The sequence below is a fragment of the Stegodyphus dumicola genome, chromosome X2, assembly GCF_044657685.1.
Source record: "Stegodyphus dumicola isolate Sdum_Otavi_A_Nest chromosome X2, ASM4465768v1".
NCBI lineage: Eukaryota > Metazoa > Arthropoda > Arachnida > Araneae > Eresidae > Stegodyphus > Stegodyphus dumicola.
The window spans coordinates 39,214,336-39,231,390 of NC_140781.1; the positions used below are offsets into that span (position 1 = coordinate 39,214,336).

General features: G+C 32.8%; 1 protein-coding gene across 3 annotated transcripts in view; it reads right to left on the reverse strand.

Moving 5' to 3' along the window:
- Positions 1–17,055, reverse strand: part of LOC118186652 (BAI1-associated protein 3-like) — a 600,433-nt gene that overhangs the window by 200,994 nt on the left and 382,384 nt on the right. For all 3 annotated transcript variants that reach the window (XM_085808773.1, XM_085808772.1, XM_085808771.1), the window contains one exon: positions 11,465–11,542. In XM_085808773.1, coding sequence (XP_085664899.1) covers positions 11,465–11,542 — 78 coding nt within the window. The remainder of the gene's footprint in view (positions 1–11,464; positions 11,543–17,055) is intronic.

Sequence of the window (17,055 nt, forward strand, 5' to 3'; positions counted from 1 at the left end):
CTCATATTTAAAAAAAAAACCTAGTTACTCTGCATGTCCTATAAAAAAAAGCAAATGATTTCCTCAAAAATGTCTTAGTACAATTTTTTAAAAATAAAGTACTGTTGAATAGCTCTAGTGTAACGATCGAGAAGAGACAGGATGTGGCATATTGTACTACAAAGCGTCCACGAGTATTGAGGCATGGGTTTAGAAAGAAATAACTTAAAAATATTGAGAATTAAAAATGAGTTTACCTAAATTAAAAAATTAATGTGTATTTTTCATATACACGTCGGTATTCTGTATCAGTTTCCTTTGGTTGGTGTCTAAAACCACAATATCTTTATCTTCAGGCATTTGCTCTACCATTGCATCACCGAAGCCATTAACTACGTTTTACTAATGCCTAGTTTAGCTTCCGTGGACAAAAGGGCCCTTGCATACTCTCTTTTGTTTCAATCTATTCGAACTTCTTTAGACGAAGTCCTTATAAAATCTCTCTTTTGTTCAGTGCTGGACCATATCCAGTTCTACGAGGTTGTGACATTCCTTGGTATATCAGGGGTGATAGTTAAACTTTACTTTTATGAATTATTATTGATTTTATGATATCTGGAGTTTTCAAATATGCAAGAAATATGTGTATTTTCTGGCATTTGATACTGTAGGCTAGCCACTAATAACTTAAGATTACTTTTGTTTGGATACTTAAGGCTAGTCACTAATAACTTAAGAACAATATTTTACTAAGTACATATAATTCCTTTTTTAAAGGTATATGTTTATTTTTTAATAAAGCCCTGTAAACGGTAATAAATACAATGTAGCCTTCGACAAATAACATCTTTATAAATCTGAAAAAACTTCCTGCATTTTGAAACTGCAATTCAGTTTGAGATCATCGGCACTTAAATAAATGTGGATTTAGGTATGTTTTATGCAATGTGAATCTCTCACACTGGCCAAGCTCACATGCGTTTGAGGATAGCAAAGCACTTTACCAGCATAAATGCGATAAAACTTTTCACAACAAGTCTAATGACAAAAAAGTGTTTATTTGCTTATTCAAAATTTTTCTGATGGAGTTCTGTTGTGAAACATTCTTAAATCTAGCAACTGTTTTTAAATGTTCCTTAGATATAATGTGGAACAAATTCACCGGAAGAGCAGTTTGGATAGAAAGTTTATTTGAAACATAGAATATGAAAGGGAAATATGTTATTTATAAAGAACTTATAAAGCTATTGGTTAAAGGTTATGCGTGTCACTCTAACTCTGTGAACTAATGGATCAGCAGAACAGACCATAAACGAACGCTTAAGGAGACTTTTAAATACAGACGCTTTGTTGCAATCACGATAATGGTTGGTGAAAGCAAGATATACAGAGGATTTTTCCTAATAATACGGGCGGTTGGAGAATTCCTACTATAGCAAAAAGTTCTGCATATAAAAAGCATATATGATGATTGAAACTGCTGAGTTAATTTCAAAATTTGCTAATTTCATAAGCATTTAAAACAATGATGTATCACTGATGGTTAACGTTTTCAATTTCAGCAGTAAGCAATGGATACTGAATTGCTCAGCAATTATACTTGCAGCTACATATAATCCCGGGAAATCCATGGTATTGCCAGAGCCTGACTAAGGCAGGGGCATAAGGCGCAGTTATCCAGGGCCTCCACATCAAAGGAGAGCCCCAAATCGAATAGAAAGTTTATTTTACCTTTCTTTCTTTAAATAACGTATTTTAAACAAAATATCAGTACAATGTAAAATCCATCAATTTTATGTTAGCTTTTTCATTAATCTATCGTATGAACACAAAAAAATCTATATTTCGTTAAAGCCATTGATTTCTAAGGCAGAATTCAGCTAAAGTTTCGCAATTACGATGGACAAATGTGACCAATCAAAAGCCTGTTCTTTTACATTTTCTAATTACAAATTTAAATAGCATTTTTGTCAAATTTTGGCTCTTCAGATGTTCTGTCTCATTTTAATGATGGAATAACTGTCAGAAAATCAATAAAATGGATAGCACGATATTTCGTCTGACCATTGGGAAGGAAGTGACTTTACAGCTATTTTAGGTTTAGTCAATTTTCTTGTTATATATCTATAATGAGGTGAAAATTTTAAATACCTCTATAAAGTTCGGTTCTTCATTATTTAAGTAGTGAAGCAAAGGGGAAGCCCCCAAAGAAGTTTTTGTCCCGACCTCTAATTAGGCTAAGTCGGGCGCTGGGTTTTGCCAAATTATTAGATTAAAACATAAGTGAAGAAAAGCTCCACAGTGCACAAAATATTAGAAGCATATATGAAATGTGAGGAAATGGCAAACTGAGTTTAGATAAATAACGTGTTTGTCTTTTCGGTTTAATTTTAGCCGAAGCTGCTTCAGTGGTTTTATACTATCACCTTCTTTAACTCCAAGTAAATGAAAGGCAAGAACCGCTAACGGAAAGTCAGATTAATGCATTTTCAATAACTTGCTAGTATTTAAAGAACAAATAGAATGAAATGTATGAAAATTTAGTTGCAGCTGAAGAGACGTTGATATTTGAAAGCGATTCTGCTAAACTAAAATTGAACTTCAGAACATTATTTATTTATACCCAATTTTAATTGGCTTTTTATTCTTTCCAATTTCCCTGGTGAATACCTTTTGAAGAAAAATATATTCTGCGCCCTAGAGAAATATGACTGGCGGAAGTTCTGCAGCGATGATAAATAAAGAAATGGGAGCAAGAAGTGAAACAGAATCATCAAGAAGATCTAAACAAACAAAATTTCAAGTGCGTGAAGTTATTTGGAAGACACTTGAAAATTAAAATTGTAATAACAAGAGGTAAAAGAATAGAGTGAGATACTTTAAGGAATCACCAGTTATAGAGCAACACGTACTAATAATAGGAATCAGTCTGAAATTGAACTTTGTAAACTTTGAGAAGGGAATAGAGGCATAAAATACCATGCTTAGATTAAGTTCTATATCAGATTTGTTTATTTGAGAAGAGGGAGAAATTAATATTATTTTATTTTAATAATTTAATTTAAATATTTTGAAAATTGTTTTTTGTATATTAATAGAAACATAATTTAAGGAATTTCGATCTAAAAATAAATTTTTTAGACTAAGCTTTTTCTAGCTTTAATGAATTTTTAAGGCTAATTTCTGGTCATCAGAAAACCTAAAACTGGATTTCAGTTTTATTTAGAATGCTAGGAAATGAATTAATATCTGAGGTAATATTAGGATTTAAAAAGATTGATGAGATTTAGATTAAAAGTGATCAATTTTTTCTGTGTGCTAATGTGTGCAAAGAAAAGATAACATTTAAACCTAAATTTAAGACACATAGAGTTTATTTAAGAAGTTAATGAACTGTTTCTTATAAATATATAGTTCTTAATATAAGAATTTTAAATCTTGATTTAATGGGAAAGCTATGCGTTTGCATACATCCCTCCCTTACTTCCATTAATAAGGTTTCCAGCTGTTAACAGAATGAACGTAACATCACTCCCAGAATTATTAGGCATAAATGTTTAAAGAATAATTGAGGAAAGACTTAGGAATGGAGCTGCTATTGAGAGTTTGAACTGCTAAAGTTAAGCCTTCATAAACTGATGCATGTATTCACAAATGCTCATTACATAATCACATCAATTTTAGAGACATGATCCTTAATTCGACTCCTGGCTAACGCTGCATAGATATCTTCCTTAGCATATGTATCATTTAAATAGATTTATTACAAAATAATTAAACCTCCCTCTCTACTCTTCATTATACATGAATCATAATGAATAACGACAACATTATATTTTTATGAATCACTACAGTATTACAAGACTGTAGTCACTTTCAAACATAGAAATGTGATAGACCTCTAAACAAACAAAAAACCTCGAATAAACGAAATAACCTCTTTAGTATACTAATTGTTGACTAATATTATCAAGATCTGTTAACTGTCTTAAATTTTACGAACAGTTAGATTTGTGTTAAATTTTATCCTATCCTTCTTAGCTAATATAAAGATATTCGCTCAGCACAGAAAGGATGGAAGCCGTCGCTGTTGCCTCACCAAATATAAGTTATTGCTGTGCTCGAGAACTGCTAAAGTTTAATCAGCTGTTTTGTCGTTGGCATGTGCTTTACGAATTTGGAGATTTTGTAACCGACCAGATGCTTAAGTTTGAATTTAGAAGTTTGTTTGTAAATAACTGAACTTTAGAGACCAGGCTAAGTAACTAAATACTGTAATATTATTTGTAGTTTCCGGTTTAAGTTGTGAAAAATTTTGAGTTGTCATCTACGAGGGGTGGTTAAATAAATTTTAAATTGATCATAATTTAAATTGTGATCACATCTAGAGGATACAATATGTCGAGCTTATAGAACAATTTATCTCTTAAAAAATTTTAGCGGGTTCCAACTGGAGCTGCCCAAGATCTACTCTAAACACCAGGTATTGTACCTATTTTTGACATATTGTTGTTAACCATTAATCGCTTCCTCTAAGCAAATTCTCAATAATCCAGAAACTCTCCAGAATCAGGTACTGCGTTTAATTACAGGTGCAGCGAAAGAAACTAATATTGATTGCATGTAGTTATGCACTAATAACAGACCTTCCGGTACTTCCTTTTACTTCCTTGGGCGAAAATTATTAGAACACAGGGATGCCTGTCCCTTTGCGCCTGAGTGGAATCTAAAGACATAGAGCGCTTTTATCCAAGAAGTTTATGAAGTGATTTCAGGTTTAAGCCTAAATTTTGAGGTTGAACATTTCTTACTATCTCGTAATTTTGTTAAAAACAAGGGTTTCTCCCTTCGTCTTGGGCTTGATCAAGAGGTGTTCAAAACCATGACTAATGAAAATGTCCTCAAAGCTTCTGTTTTTATTTAATAAAACGAAGACAAACTCCTCGTGTTCCACGAAATCTTCCACGAGGCTTAGAGATATAAGTAAATAACTCATTGCAACACTTTGGCATATGAAAATATAAATGCTTGCTACCCGGAAGAAGAATGGTTACGAGTGTATACTGATAGCCAGTTGGTGTATGTGCGTGGAAGGGAGAGAAAACCATACGCAAATAAATGCATTTTCTTATGGGCTCTTGTAATGTAATCGCCAGTACATACGTTTTGTAGTTCGAAAGTCCAAGCTCGAAGGAGTCTGAGGCTAGTGAAATGTTTCAATAACACCTGGTATTCAAATTAGTTTTCCTTCACGGCTTATATTATTTAAAAATATTTTTTGTTTTTCTTATAGTTTTTACACATGTTATTATTATAAATTCAGTAACATGCTATGTAATATCTTCAAGAACTGAAATAAAACTTTATGTACTCTTTTTGCAAATTGAAATAAAATATAATAATACAAGTTTGAAATCACGAGAAGTAAAGAAACAATTTATGATCTCTATTCCTTTTTTTTTTTTTTTTTTGTAATTGCATAAGAATATTTTGATTTTTGATATCTCTTGTTTGTATAAATTTCACTTTTAGACATTTTAGATTTTACAGGGCTGTTTCTAAATATAGCTTAGTTGTTAGGAACCTGGCTGCACCAAAATTATAATTCAACATCCCTCAACTCTATTTTCAGTTAATCAGGTAAGATTAGATTAGCTTGTTTAGATACGGAAAAACACACGACGGCTATTTGCCTAAAAAGAGAGATGCCTTCGATGCGGACTTTGTACGAAACACCGGCTCGTATTTATGTTACACATATAGAAAAACACGAAAACCAATCATGAAGCCAGGCCTGTCGCCCTGGGTTCAAGGGCCTGAGTCGAACTACTAGTGGTCAGGGAATTTAGCCACTTTGCCATTTGTAAGTAAAAAACAACATTTTCTTCGTTAAAACATTAATAGTCAAATTCTTAAAAGTCATATTTAAAGTCATTTTTAAAGTCATATTCTTGGTTTCATTTAAAGGTCACAAGAAGTTACTTATTCATCGCCTAGTAGGCTAATAAAATGTACAGGCAAAATATTTACACTTACATTAGTTGAGAACTTGTACAGTTCCTCACTGGGTAATTTTAAGCTACTGTTGAAAGTGAAGGATCTTAAGAACTAGTAAGTGAATAATCGCTTCAGTTCGTCTGACAGGAAACAACAAGAGGGAAGAGTAAAATAATCTATTATTATTCAAAATAAGATTTGATAGAACTCTGTCTTAGAGTTGTACAATTGAGCCGACACTTGGGCTTGAACTTAAGAGACTAAGAATTAAACTAAACTAAACTAAAGAGGTATAGCCAAAGCTATCAAAATTCTAACAGAGTTGGACTTAATGTTAATAGACTGCGAAGCTATCAAGGGTCTAAAATACGGCCGAGCGTGATAATAGATTACGAGAGAGTAGCCTAAAATAGCGGACGCGTGCAACCAGAGTACCTAGTATCTCTCTCACTAAGATCGAAGAACTTCGCGTTTAAATACTGCTCTTCCTCATTATGTATTCAGACGTGATTCTAAAAGTACGTTCTGGCCGGAAATGGTAAGTTGAAGTTAAGAATCGAAAGGAAAGGAAATTTAATTGTTAATAAAATTGACATCATCCTTACAAACTTTAAAAAGCATTTTGAAAAAAAAAAAAGTGTTAATTCTGAACCGTAAAATTGATATTAAAAGTATATTTTAAGTTATTTTTTAAATATCAACATATTTCCTAAAAGTAAAAATATTTTTTTTCCTTTGAAATGAAGGGGAAATGTTCTGAATTTTTATTTCCAATTAAAGGCATTTACCTTATGAAATATATTAGAAGGTCATGATTAATAACGCATAGCTTCGATTCCTACATACATAGGTGGGAGTGGAATTAATTGTAGAGCTTTAAATTTAGAAACACATCCTTCGTTGATGGATACATGTATTATAACACACTTATCCTAAACCGAATAAAGGTGCTGTTGCTATTAATTTAACATTTGCAAAGGCAACAGAGATATGCTCTGCTTCATGAATACTTACGGGTGAGCTTAAATAAAATGCTCCTGTAGTTACCTGCAGCCCTTTAGAGTAAATGACAATGTAATTTTACTCCTCTCTCTGCAAGGGTTTTCCCATACTTTGTCGAGAAATGAAATTTTATAGCCTTTTCTACCACCACCAGTCTTTGGAGAGAAATTTCCGATTGATGGGTTTTAAGCATTCATATCCAAGAATACAGTTGTTGTGTAGCAAATTTAATATAATTAAGTGAATCATAAAAATCAAAATTTTAATTTGTAAATATTCAAAATTTTAGCTACACAACAAGTTTGGATATATTCATTTATTTGGCTTATTAAGTCTAGTGTAATCTATTTCGGTTATTTGGTTTTTCGCGAACAGCGTCTTCAATCTTGTACACTCAGACAATGGATATAGGTGAATTTTCATGTAATAAACTCAGTTTTTCATGATAAAAATTAAGTCGATTTCTTAGTATTTAGTATCTATAGTTGCAGAAAATTAGCTCTTTAATTTGATATAACTTTTGTTTTCCTAACTGTAATTGCATTTTAGTTATGAGCTTTAATTAATAGATTTTTTTCCGTTGTCATTGTGATTTCTATTCTGGGGGAAAAAGTGTTCTCTTTCCGGTAAAATAGTCGTTTTTTCGAGTTTTCAGCGCTCCTTCGTTGGGACTGCGTACAGGGTTGTTGAAATTCCACGTTCTCCCCTTTCGCGAGGCGTGGCTGATTGGCGACGGCTTAGCGACTTAGAATTTCCGTTGGGGTTTCAAAGTGGTGGTTTTGGCGAGATTGTTAACATGAAGGAATGCTGAATTTGCAACTGGTTTAATTTTTGGCGGGGAGTGAGCAATGCCAAGTTGGTATTCCAGCGGTCCCCTTTTAACGGGCTGTTTTGAGGGACGAGGTCACTTTTTGGACTTTTTTCACTTGCCACTTGATGTTGTACTAGCCGGCAGCTGATTTTTCGGAATCATGTTCGTGAGATTTCCACTTTTGGAAGGGCCATTGTTGGGCCGTTGCTTCCTGAGGCTTACCTAATGATTGTCAAAGTAGCGGATTCTCGTGGCCTTCGGCCCGATAAATTTTTCTGCGTCCGTTCGCCAGTGAAACATCGGGATGAGATAATATATTTTTTAATACCTTAAACATCGATACTAGCTAAAACTTCCATCGTACTACTCATTTTTTTTAATATGTCATCAAGTACTTCCAACCCTGGGTTTAACTGCCTTGAAGAAAACAAATAATACACCGTTCCCTGAGATAAGTGAAGATCCTCATATAGTGCCATCAATTTCTTGCTCCTCGGAGTTCAAGGAACTTTTCATCTTATATGTTGCTTCTGGAATGAACTTTCCTCTTAAGCGTGGGTCAAGACCCACTTCAGGTTCGAATTTAACTAAAATATTCTCTGGGATCATCTGAGAGTCATCTTAATGGAAGTATGCTTCTACTCAACTGATCTTGCTGTGATGTCTACCTCCTTAAAGGATGGGTTTCCTGCGGTCCCCGTCGCCCTCCCGAATTGATTTGTCACGCATCTTGCAAAGTGTTAATGCCACTCTCAAGAACTTTTCCGCCTGCTTCTTATTAAAAGTTGTTGCGTCTAATTCAATATCACGACGTCCTTTTGCTTCACCGAATTCTTCTCATTGATATGGTTTTCATCTCTCCCATCCCACAGCTGCCCGTCTGGATTCTTCAGCTAAGTTTTTTTTTCTTGTTTGTTTTAATAGTCTAATGCAGTGCTCCACAACCTTTTCTCACATGTGACGCACAAAAAATCTTTCTGGAATTTCATGGCACACCAAAGAGTTCCGAGTTATCAAGGAAGTGCCAAAAAAATTCAAATGCTGACACACTTATAATCACACACACAATCACACAACAGTGAAATATATAAAAACATTTAAAATAGACATTATTAAGGGAAAAATTGTCATTGTGTATTAAATACATGATAAAAAATTGCAAAATGTCAAATACATGTATTTGATTGCGGCACACCTATATCCTACTCATGGCACACCAGTGTGCCGCGGCACACCGGTTGCGGAGCACTGGTCTAATGTTTATAGAACTCTGCAGTTAAAATGATTGAAATAATTTAATTTGTTGAATTTCTAATTTTTGTAGTTGATAAATTTAACCTAACTCCATTGAAATCATTTTTGTGTGTCGATTAAGTAAAATTATTAGATTGGCTAAGGAACTATAACCTATTTTAAATTTGTAACTTAGTTAAATTGGTTAAGGAAAAATAAGTTCTTCATGAAATTATTTAATTGAACTTGGGGATTTCTTTCTTGGTGAGGATTGATTTGTAAAAGTGTCATTATTTGAGCTTCTTTTCTCCTCTCAGGGATTAACCTTGCTTTTAGGATGTAATAGCATGAATTAAATTAATATTTTATCCTGTTAAACTATACTTTTAAAAATAGAAAATTATTATGTGCAATAACTCAATTCCTTTATTTTTAATTAATGTTACTAAGTGCAATAATCTGCAGTATTCTTTTAGTATTGATTATTCTGTGTGAAGTGTTTCTATTTTTTTTTTTTTTTTTGGAAAAGTGTAATTTGTTAAATTTTTTTTTCTCCCCCGGGAGGGTATTATTCATTTATTCAAAGTTTTATTCTGATATGTTTACTTGATTGTAATAGTAATTATAGCTGATATTATAAAGGCTAAAGTTAAAAGTAATATTACTCTGTAAGAGTGGATTTGTAAAACTCAATATTTTACAGTACTGTTTGAATATAATTGATTTTCTAAGTAATGGATAAAGTAATTGCAGAAGAATTTAATAAATTGGTTCACTTTTTCTAGATCAGTCAAATGGTTATTTTATTTGTGTGCTCATGATTTTCACCAGTCTACTTCTCAAATTGATTTCAGGGTTAATCCGGAAAACACAACGCAAATGTTTGATTTTATTGATACTAGTATATTAATGTTGTAAGAGAATTTTAAGTGTTACGGTCAACTAGTAGGTTACCTTACAGGTAGATCAAAAAACTACATAACACAGTCACAAAAGTAAGTGACTCACTTAAGATTCCGTCTCGAGCTCAAAGGTGTAAACTTCAGCTACCGCTAAGCTCTGTTTCATCCGAGGCGACTTTTTAATAAGTTTATTTAATCGGGATTTGAACCTGACAACCACGATGTACTGGAAGCCTCCGCTAATCACATATCAACCGCGGCGGGTAGAGGAAGTGAAGAAATATCCGGTTAGAGCTGTGAACGAAGAACGTTAGGGTGCTGAGAATAAACTGAATGAACACACAGATTTTTAAAGCCTCATTTTTGAGTAAACAAGCTCACGTTCATTTTTGGAAGCTTATAAAGAATGAAAAAACATTTACTGAAAAAGTTGCGATTATGTGATCCAGTTGAGAAGTTTGTAAAAATTCAGATGCTACTTAAAAAGCAAGCGTTTCACATGTATCACAAAATACGTCTAACATTAATATATGCAGAAGCACTTTTAAAAATTTGCATGCTTTTAAGTATTTAACAAGCGCTAATTTATCTAACAATAAATGATATACTGGCAATAGTCGGCCTCTAAATATAGAGGCCGACTAATTACGATAATTATTACCTAAGTTATTCTCACTACAAACTTATCAGTAAAATTTTAATTACTTGAAGAATTAATGAATGCGTGTTATGTCCTAGTTTTATCAATAATGCGCTTGTTTTCCTCTACGCCCGCATTAAAAATTTGCTCTGAGAAGGAAAATGCAAGAGATCCATTTGCGATATTATTTCGTGCTTTTAAGACCATGAACTGCTTGCTTCGCTTGTTATAATTTCAAGGCTGAAAACTGCGCATGTTAGTGAGCCCTCAAGACATTCATTTCAACTCAGACAAGTAGTCCAAACTACAAATATTTACTTCGGAGCCGACAGAGATCACGAATTCATTTATTCAGCTCTGGCTTATGTTTACCGTACTTAAACACGATGGAGGTCTTTGGACACGCCCTTTATAAGTCTTGCTTATTTTTTGCGAAAATTAAAAAAAAAAAAAAACAAACTGGAAAGCATTCCTCATAAAAAGGGAATCTGTTTTCTATTCAAGTTATTCTTATTGTTCACGAAGGAGAATTTCAATTTTAATCATAAGGGGCAGATTTAGAATTTTAGTAATCGTTATCATTTAAAACACTCTATTAAGGTATCCAAATGAATATGTTATAACATAAAACTGTATACAATGGTTTATGAATATGTAATATTTAAAATAATTAATCAAAGTAACAGAAAAAAAAATGAGAGCATCTGATTTACAAAATTCTTTTCAAAAATAATTTAGGGAAATGGAGCCAATAGACACTGATGGATAATTCTGAAACATATTTAAGAATCCATTAAAATTAAGTATGAAATACATATTCTATTTCATGAGTTTTTGCGTCCGAAGCCCATTTAAAAAATAATTCGAATAAAGATAACAAAAATGGATTATAATTCTTACCGTCCGAGACCTTTCAAATTCGACACTTCATTGAGCTTCTTGGCAGCATCAAAGACAGATGTTTCATCATCATGATCCCTGCAAAAGCAATATTTGTATATGTTTAGCTGGTGCACTGAAACATGGAAGAATATATTACATTAAACATAAAATATATACATGAACTTTCTTCAAACAAAGAATAAAAAATTGCTTGATGTAATTAAAAGAATGGGAAAAATTTCAAAGTTCTGTTACACAATTGTATTAATGAAACAGTTACAATTTTACACTTTTAATATTCTATTATAGGAAAAAAAAACTGAATATTGTTTTCTTTCTTTTTTGGGGTGGGGTGTTGAAGATTTTACTTCGAGTATTATAAACTATTTTGAATAAGCTAACTATACCGAAATACTGCTATACTTCTATATAATTCTGCAACATTGCCTTCACGAAGTTTCTGGACATAGCTTTAATTATGTTTTCGTTTAACTTCTGTGCCAATATTTTCAAGTGTTGTTGCAGTTATGGTTTCTGTTCGGAAGTAAATCTCATTTACACACTGTTTAAACTGAATTTCTTTTCTCCTAAATTCCCCCATCGTTCGTTTCCTGAAAAGTTTCAAAACTCATCCTTTTCAGAGTGTGACGTAGATTATTGAATCAATGAACGCGTAGATTGTGAATTGAACTTCAACCTTCCTTTCTCTATACGTTATGTTCCGTACAAACAGACGATATACCAATTTTTTTAATTATTCAGCAGTAATTTTTAAAAATTAGCTAGTGTTAGCCAATGTGTTGTTGCGGATATTAAAAATAACCAGACGCTCGTAACTTAATGAATTTTTCAGAAATGACCAACATTCTTTCGTCATTTAGCCATCGCGTCACTACACAGAATTGGAATTCCCATCCCAATTCTGAAGGAGAACACCTCGGAGAATGCATCAGGGAATCCCTCATCCTCCTTCCCTGCCTCCAGACCTCTCGAAAGAACTTCCGGCTTTCCAGTATTTAAAGTGCCCTAAATCTGCACAAACACAAAGACACATACAAACAGAAGCTATACTTTTATATACATCCAAGCTTTCCCCGCGACTCGAATTCTGGATCCAATATATAGCAGCTAGCAGCGCTAACCACCATATCAATTAGAGTGTCAAATACGTATGTTATTCTGAATATAACATATGTTTGCCAGTCATGTACCTATGTCACGTCCATATTACTGATTAAAAATGGCGACTTATTTATTACAGATCAGAAACCTGCTATTACTTATTTAGCTTTTAATTGTCTATTGATAATTGTCACTGAGAATTGCTAGTTCGGGGCTTCAGACGCGATTTGGCAATTTACAACCAACAAGACTATTTTTATTATTATCAAGGCTTACTGGCAGTCAGTTTAGATACAGATAAGCTGCCCTACCAGTGAAATAAAGTAAAATTATCTGTACATTATTATCAGTACGGAACTCACCTCAGATATCACATTATAAATTATTCAATAATAAAATTTTACCTATTAACCAACAGCTTCTTTTAATTATTTCTTAACATTCTTCAGTAGTTAAAATAATTTCTCTCTGTAAAGTTTAGGAAAGCTTTAGTTTCTGGTGCGGCAACGTATAGAAAATACCGTTTCTATCATCAATGGAATAGGTATCACTGGCTCAAAATCTAAGTGATATTTTGATCATTTCTTTGATTTATGTTTATTGCAATACTAGGCCATTAACATTCTTTTCGCCATGAAAGTTGTTCCAACTTCAGCAGAAACTTTCAGCGTTTTTCATCTTTAAGAAGCATGACAGATACTTTAGCTACTTATAGCCTCGATTATGCTCAAAATTCTGCCTTGTTTCATTTAATTTCATCAGTCTCATTTCATTTCATTAGTAGAAATTATTTCAAATAATGAAACTAAAAATAAGTAAGGATGCCTTTTTTAGCTTAAATTTTAAAAATCTGTTGATGTATGCCAGATGTATGCAAACAAGGATTTACGATGACTGAAATTTCTCTCTTTCGTTTTCTCCAAGTACATTCAGTCGTTCTAATCATATTTGTAAAATTAATTCACGCAATTTCTTAAAGAATGAGAAACAATGGGAGAAAGGTCGTGCATTCTGTTATTCTATATAAAGTACTGAAATGCAGCCCGCTTTCATACAGTCCACCTGTGGCTAATTGTGTACTATTTTAAATTCGACCCAGTTCAAATCTTAGCGAACGGAATAGCTTCGTAGGCGTTTTTGTGCTGTTTGCACATGTAACGTGAGCAAATGTCCCTTCAGAACATGCCCTAGGAAGAAATTAGGCTTTTTAAGCAGATAGCCATTCAGTGATTTGCCATAACTAAAACAATGCAGTCCTTCTCCATAAAAAAGGAAGAAGGCTAATGCAAACTGACTGCCTTCACGAATTCGCTCTAAATGGAAACAAAATTAGTACGCATTAATACCACAGCTTTGCAGTCAGTCTTAGAGGAACAAACCAAGCGTCTGTTATCAGATGTTCTGAGACAGTCTTAGAGGAACAAACCAAGCGTCTGTTATCAGATGTTCTGAGATATTTAAGTTATGATGTACACAATACAAATTTCATTTGGAAATAAGCCCACCAGTGGCCTAGCGGTAATGTCGCTGAAATCTAGTAGCGCGGTCCAAGGTTCGAATCCCACGAAAGGGCTGGTTGCATGGACGTTTTCGTAGTTTTCCGCTTGTATAACGTGTATACGAGTCAATTTCGCTTAGAACGTCCTCCATGAAGGCACCCCTTTCTTTACACAGATAGCCCTCGAGTTCTTTTCCATAACTAAGTAAGTAAACCAAACCAACCATCTGAAAATAAAACAAAAACAATCAAAGGGCCTAAATTGTTGTTTATAGGGTTGTTTTTTAAATTCTTGCGCTTATTTACTAGGTATATTATCTGAATTTAAGCAATAAAATATGAAATTGTTTGTAATATGTTAATGTTTGGAAATTGTATGTCGTGTTCTGAAACAGTACTTAGTTGAAATTTCACTCCTTTTCAGAATTTCTTTACAAAATAGGCTTCTTTTCTCCTTTTTACTTCCTTGTACGAAGTAAAAAGGAAGTATTGTAATCGCGAAAAGCTTCAGGCAGCATATTTCAACGAAAATATCCACTTTGACCGCTTTCGAATGCAATTTAACGATGTAAGGACAGAATAAAAGACTCTTTTCCTCCAAAAAAACTAAAAAACTGCTTTAAAATGAATTCTGAAGAGAATTTTTCGTGACGTCTGTACGAACGTATGTACGTACGTATCTCGCATAACTCATAAACGATTAGCCTCAAAACGTTGAAATTTTGTATATAAGACTACTATAAGATGTAGATGTGCACCTCGTATTTTGGTTTCAATCGGCCGCGCCAAACGTATATAAATATATTTATAAATATATCCACTCTGTTACCCGGCTCAGTGATCTCAGTTTCTTTACTCTTATATGTTTGTAAATTGCACATTTTTTGCTTTAAAAATGATTGAATTATGTTGTTTTTATCTTCCGGTTAAAGTTTTTATGCCTTTCGTAATTCTGGAAGCAATATTTGTACAATTATAAACAATTTAAAAGCTGTTTAAGTGCGGTTAAGTTTTAAATAACATGGCGGACATATTTGTTTACATTTGAAACAGCAGAATTGTAGATTTGTTGCCAATCTAGAGAGACTAAGTTTCGAAACACAAAAAATAACGCCTTCATTTATTATTGCGAATTAAATCATGCTTAATCCTTTCTGGAATTTTTTCGAGGAAATAAGTGTTTAAGATTGACTTCGTAATTTTTAATACAGATATTTTGAGTTTTTATGTATTTTTGCCTTGTCGCGAAGTGAAAACTGAATTAATTGAATGAGAAATACTCAATCGTCTGTGAAAAACTGTTTCTTTTTTGTTTTGTTTGCTTAATTTCTTTTATACATCGTTCTAGCTTTGTTATAGTATTTGAATAGAACATGTGGCAACGATTAGATAATTCTTTAAATGATATAAATTTTGTGCATTCTGAGTTATAATATGAACGAAATATAATACTGTTAAGTAAACCTAGCCCCAGAGTTTCGCTATGGTAAACAAAGTGAATTTTAAAGAATGCATTTATTCTATTGTGGTTTATGCGCTGTCGGCGAAGTAGGTTTAATTCAATCTAATAAGTTTAAATGAAATGCAAGAAAAAATGCGTATAGTTTCATATTCCGTACAAGGAAGTCATGTGGTGTTACACATCAGATTTTTTTACTGTTACGATAGCGAACCGGCTTTCCATAGTCATGGCATAAGTGTAGTTACTTTCTATATCCGTGCTGTATTTAATAGTGTCTTGTTTCTTCTTAGTTAGTTGCTAAGTTCAAAGAGACAAATCTAATTTAAGATTCCTAGGCCAACGGCACAATTTTAGAAGCGCAGTTCCTGTACAAATGAATTGAATAATAAAAATTGACACTATAATTTAGACTAAAATTGGGATTTCTAGTTGCGACAATTACAAATTATTAATGGAACAAGAATTACTTATTAATTATGACTATCCATGAAATATTAAAAGATTTAATTAGACCATTGTTAGAAAATACTAGACACATAGTGAGGGCAGTATTTAGTTTCATTACTTCTAAATTCCCCCGCTTTCTAAATCTAATCATGTCAGTTACCATTCTAATTTTTAATACAACTACTATTTACAAGCCATATATGTTTTTTTTATAGATACAAAGATACATTCTAAACGAAGGCAATAGTATGGTTGACAATAAATGCAGTTATAAGATAAGGTTCTATTATACGTTTGAAGACGCATTAAGTATTCTTTTGAATTCCGTTTGCAGCTGGAAATAAGTTTGTTCTTGCTATTGACTCGTCAAGAACTCGTGAAATGAAGTTCCTTAACTTTTTTTTTAACCATCTATTGTTTCGCGAGCTTTTAAAGTTAGTTGAATGATCCAGTTGAGACCTGCGATTGATTTTTTGGAGCAGCAGATGGCAAGTTTTATTCTTTAGCTGTGAATACTAATGCGGGTAAGGCGGATGCTTTTAAGTGATGTTACTTAAGCTCTCTCCTACTTTGTATCTGAAACGGAGCTGTTCGTATAACTCAACAGCTTGTTCGAAAAAAATAGCTACGAACTCTACTTTCTTAAATTTTGGTCATAGACATATCTACAGATAAAAACGTCGAATGAATAAAGCGTTCATTAAGCTTCGATAAGTTAAATCCTAAATTTTTAGCAGCAGAATGCTCAAAGATATTACAGATATCTTCTTGATACCTGCTTTTTGTTAACTTTATTTCCTCGAGTATACTCCACAAAGTATACCACGAATCTTAAGTAAGCTATAGCAATAACATAATAAATAAATAAAGCACAATAAACATTTAAAAAAAGAATGGGTGAAAGAGTTTAAACAACAATTCAACAGAAAAAAAAAACCTTTTTAAAAATCTGAACTAAAGAGAGGATTTCGGAAACGAGGAAGTTATTTCTCTATTCCGTAAATAATCATATTACGATCGAATTTTGATCAGATTAAAAGAAAATTTGCTTATTTTTATTGAACATATTGCATTTGACAG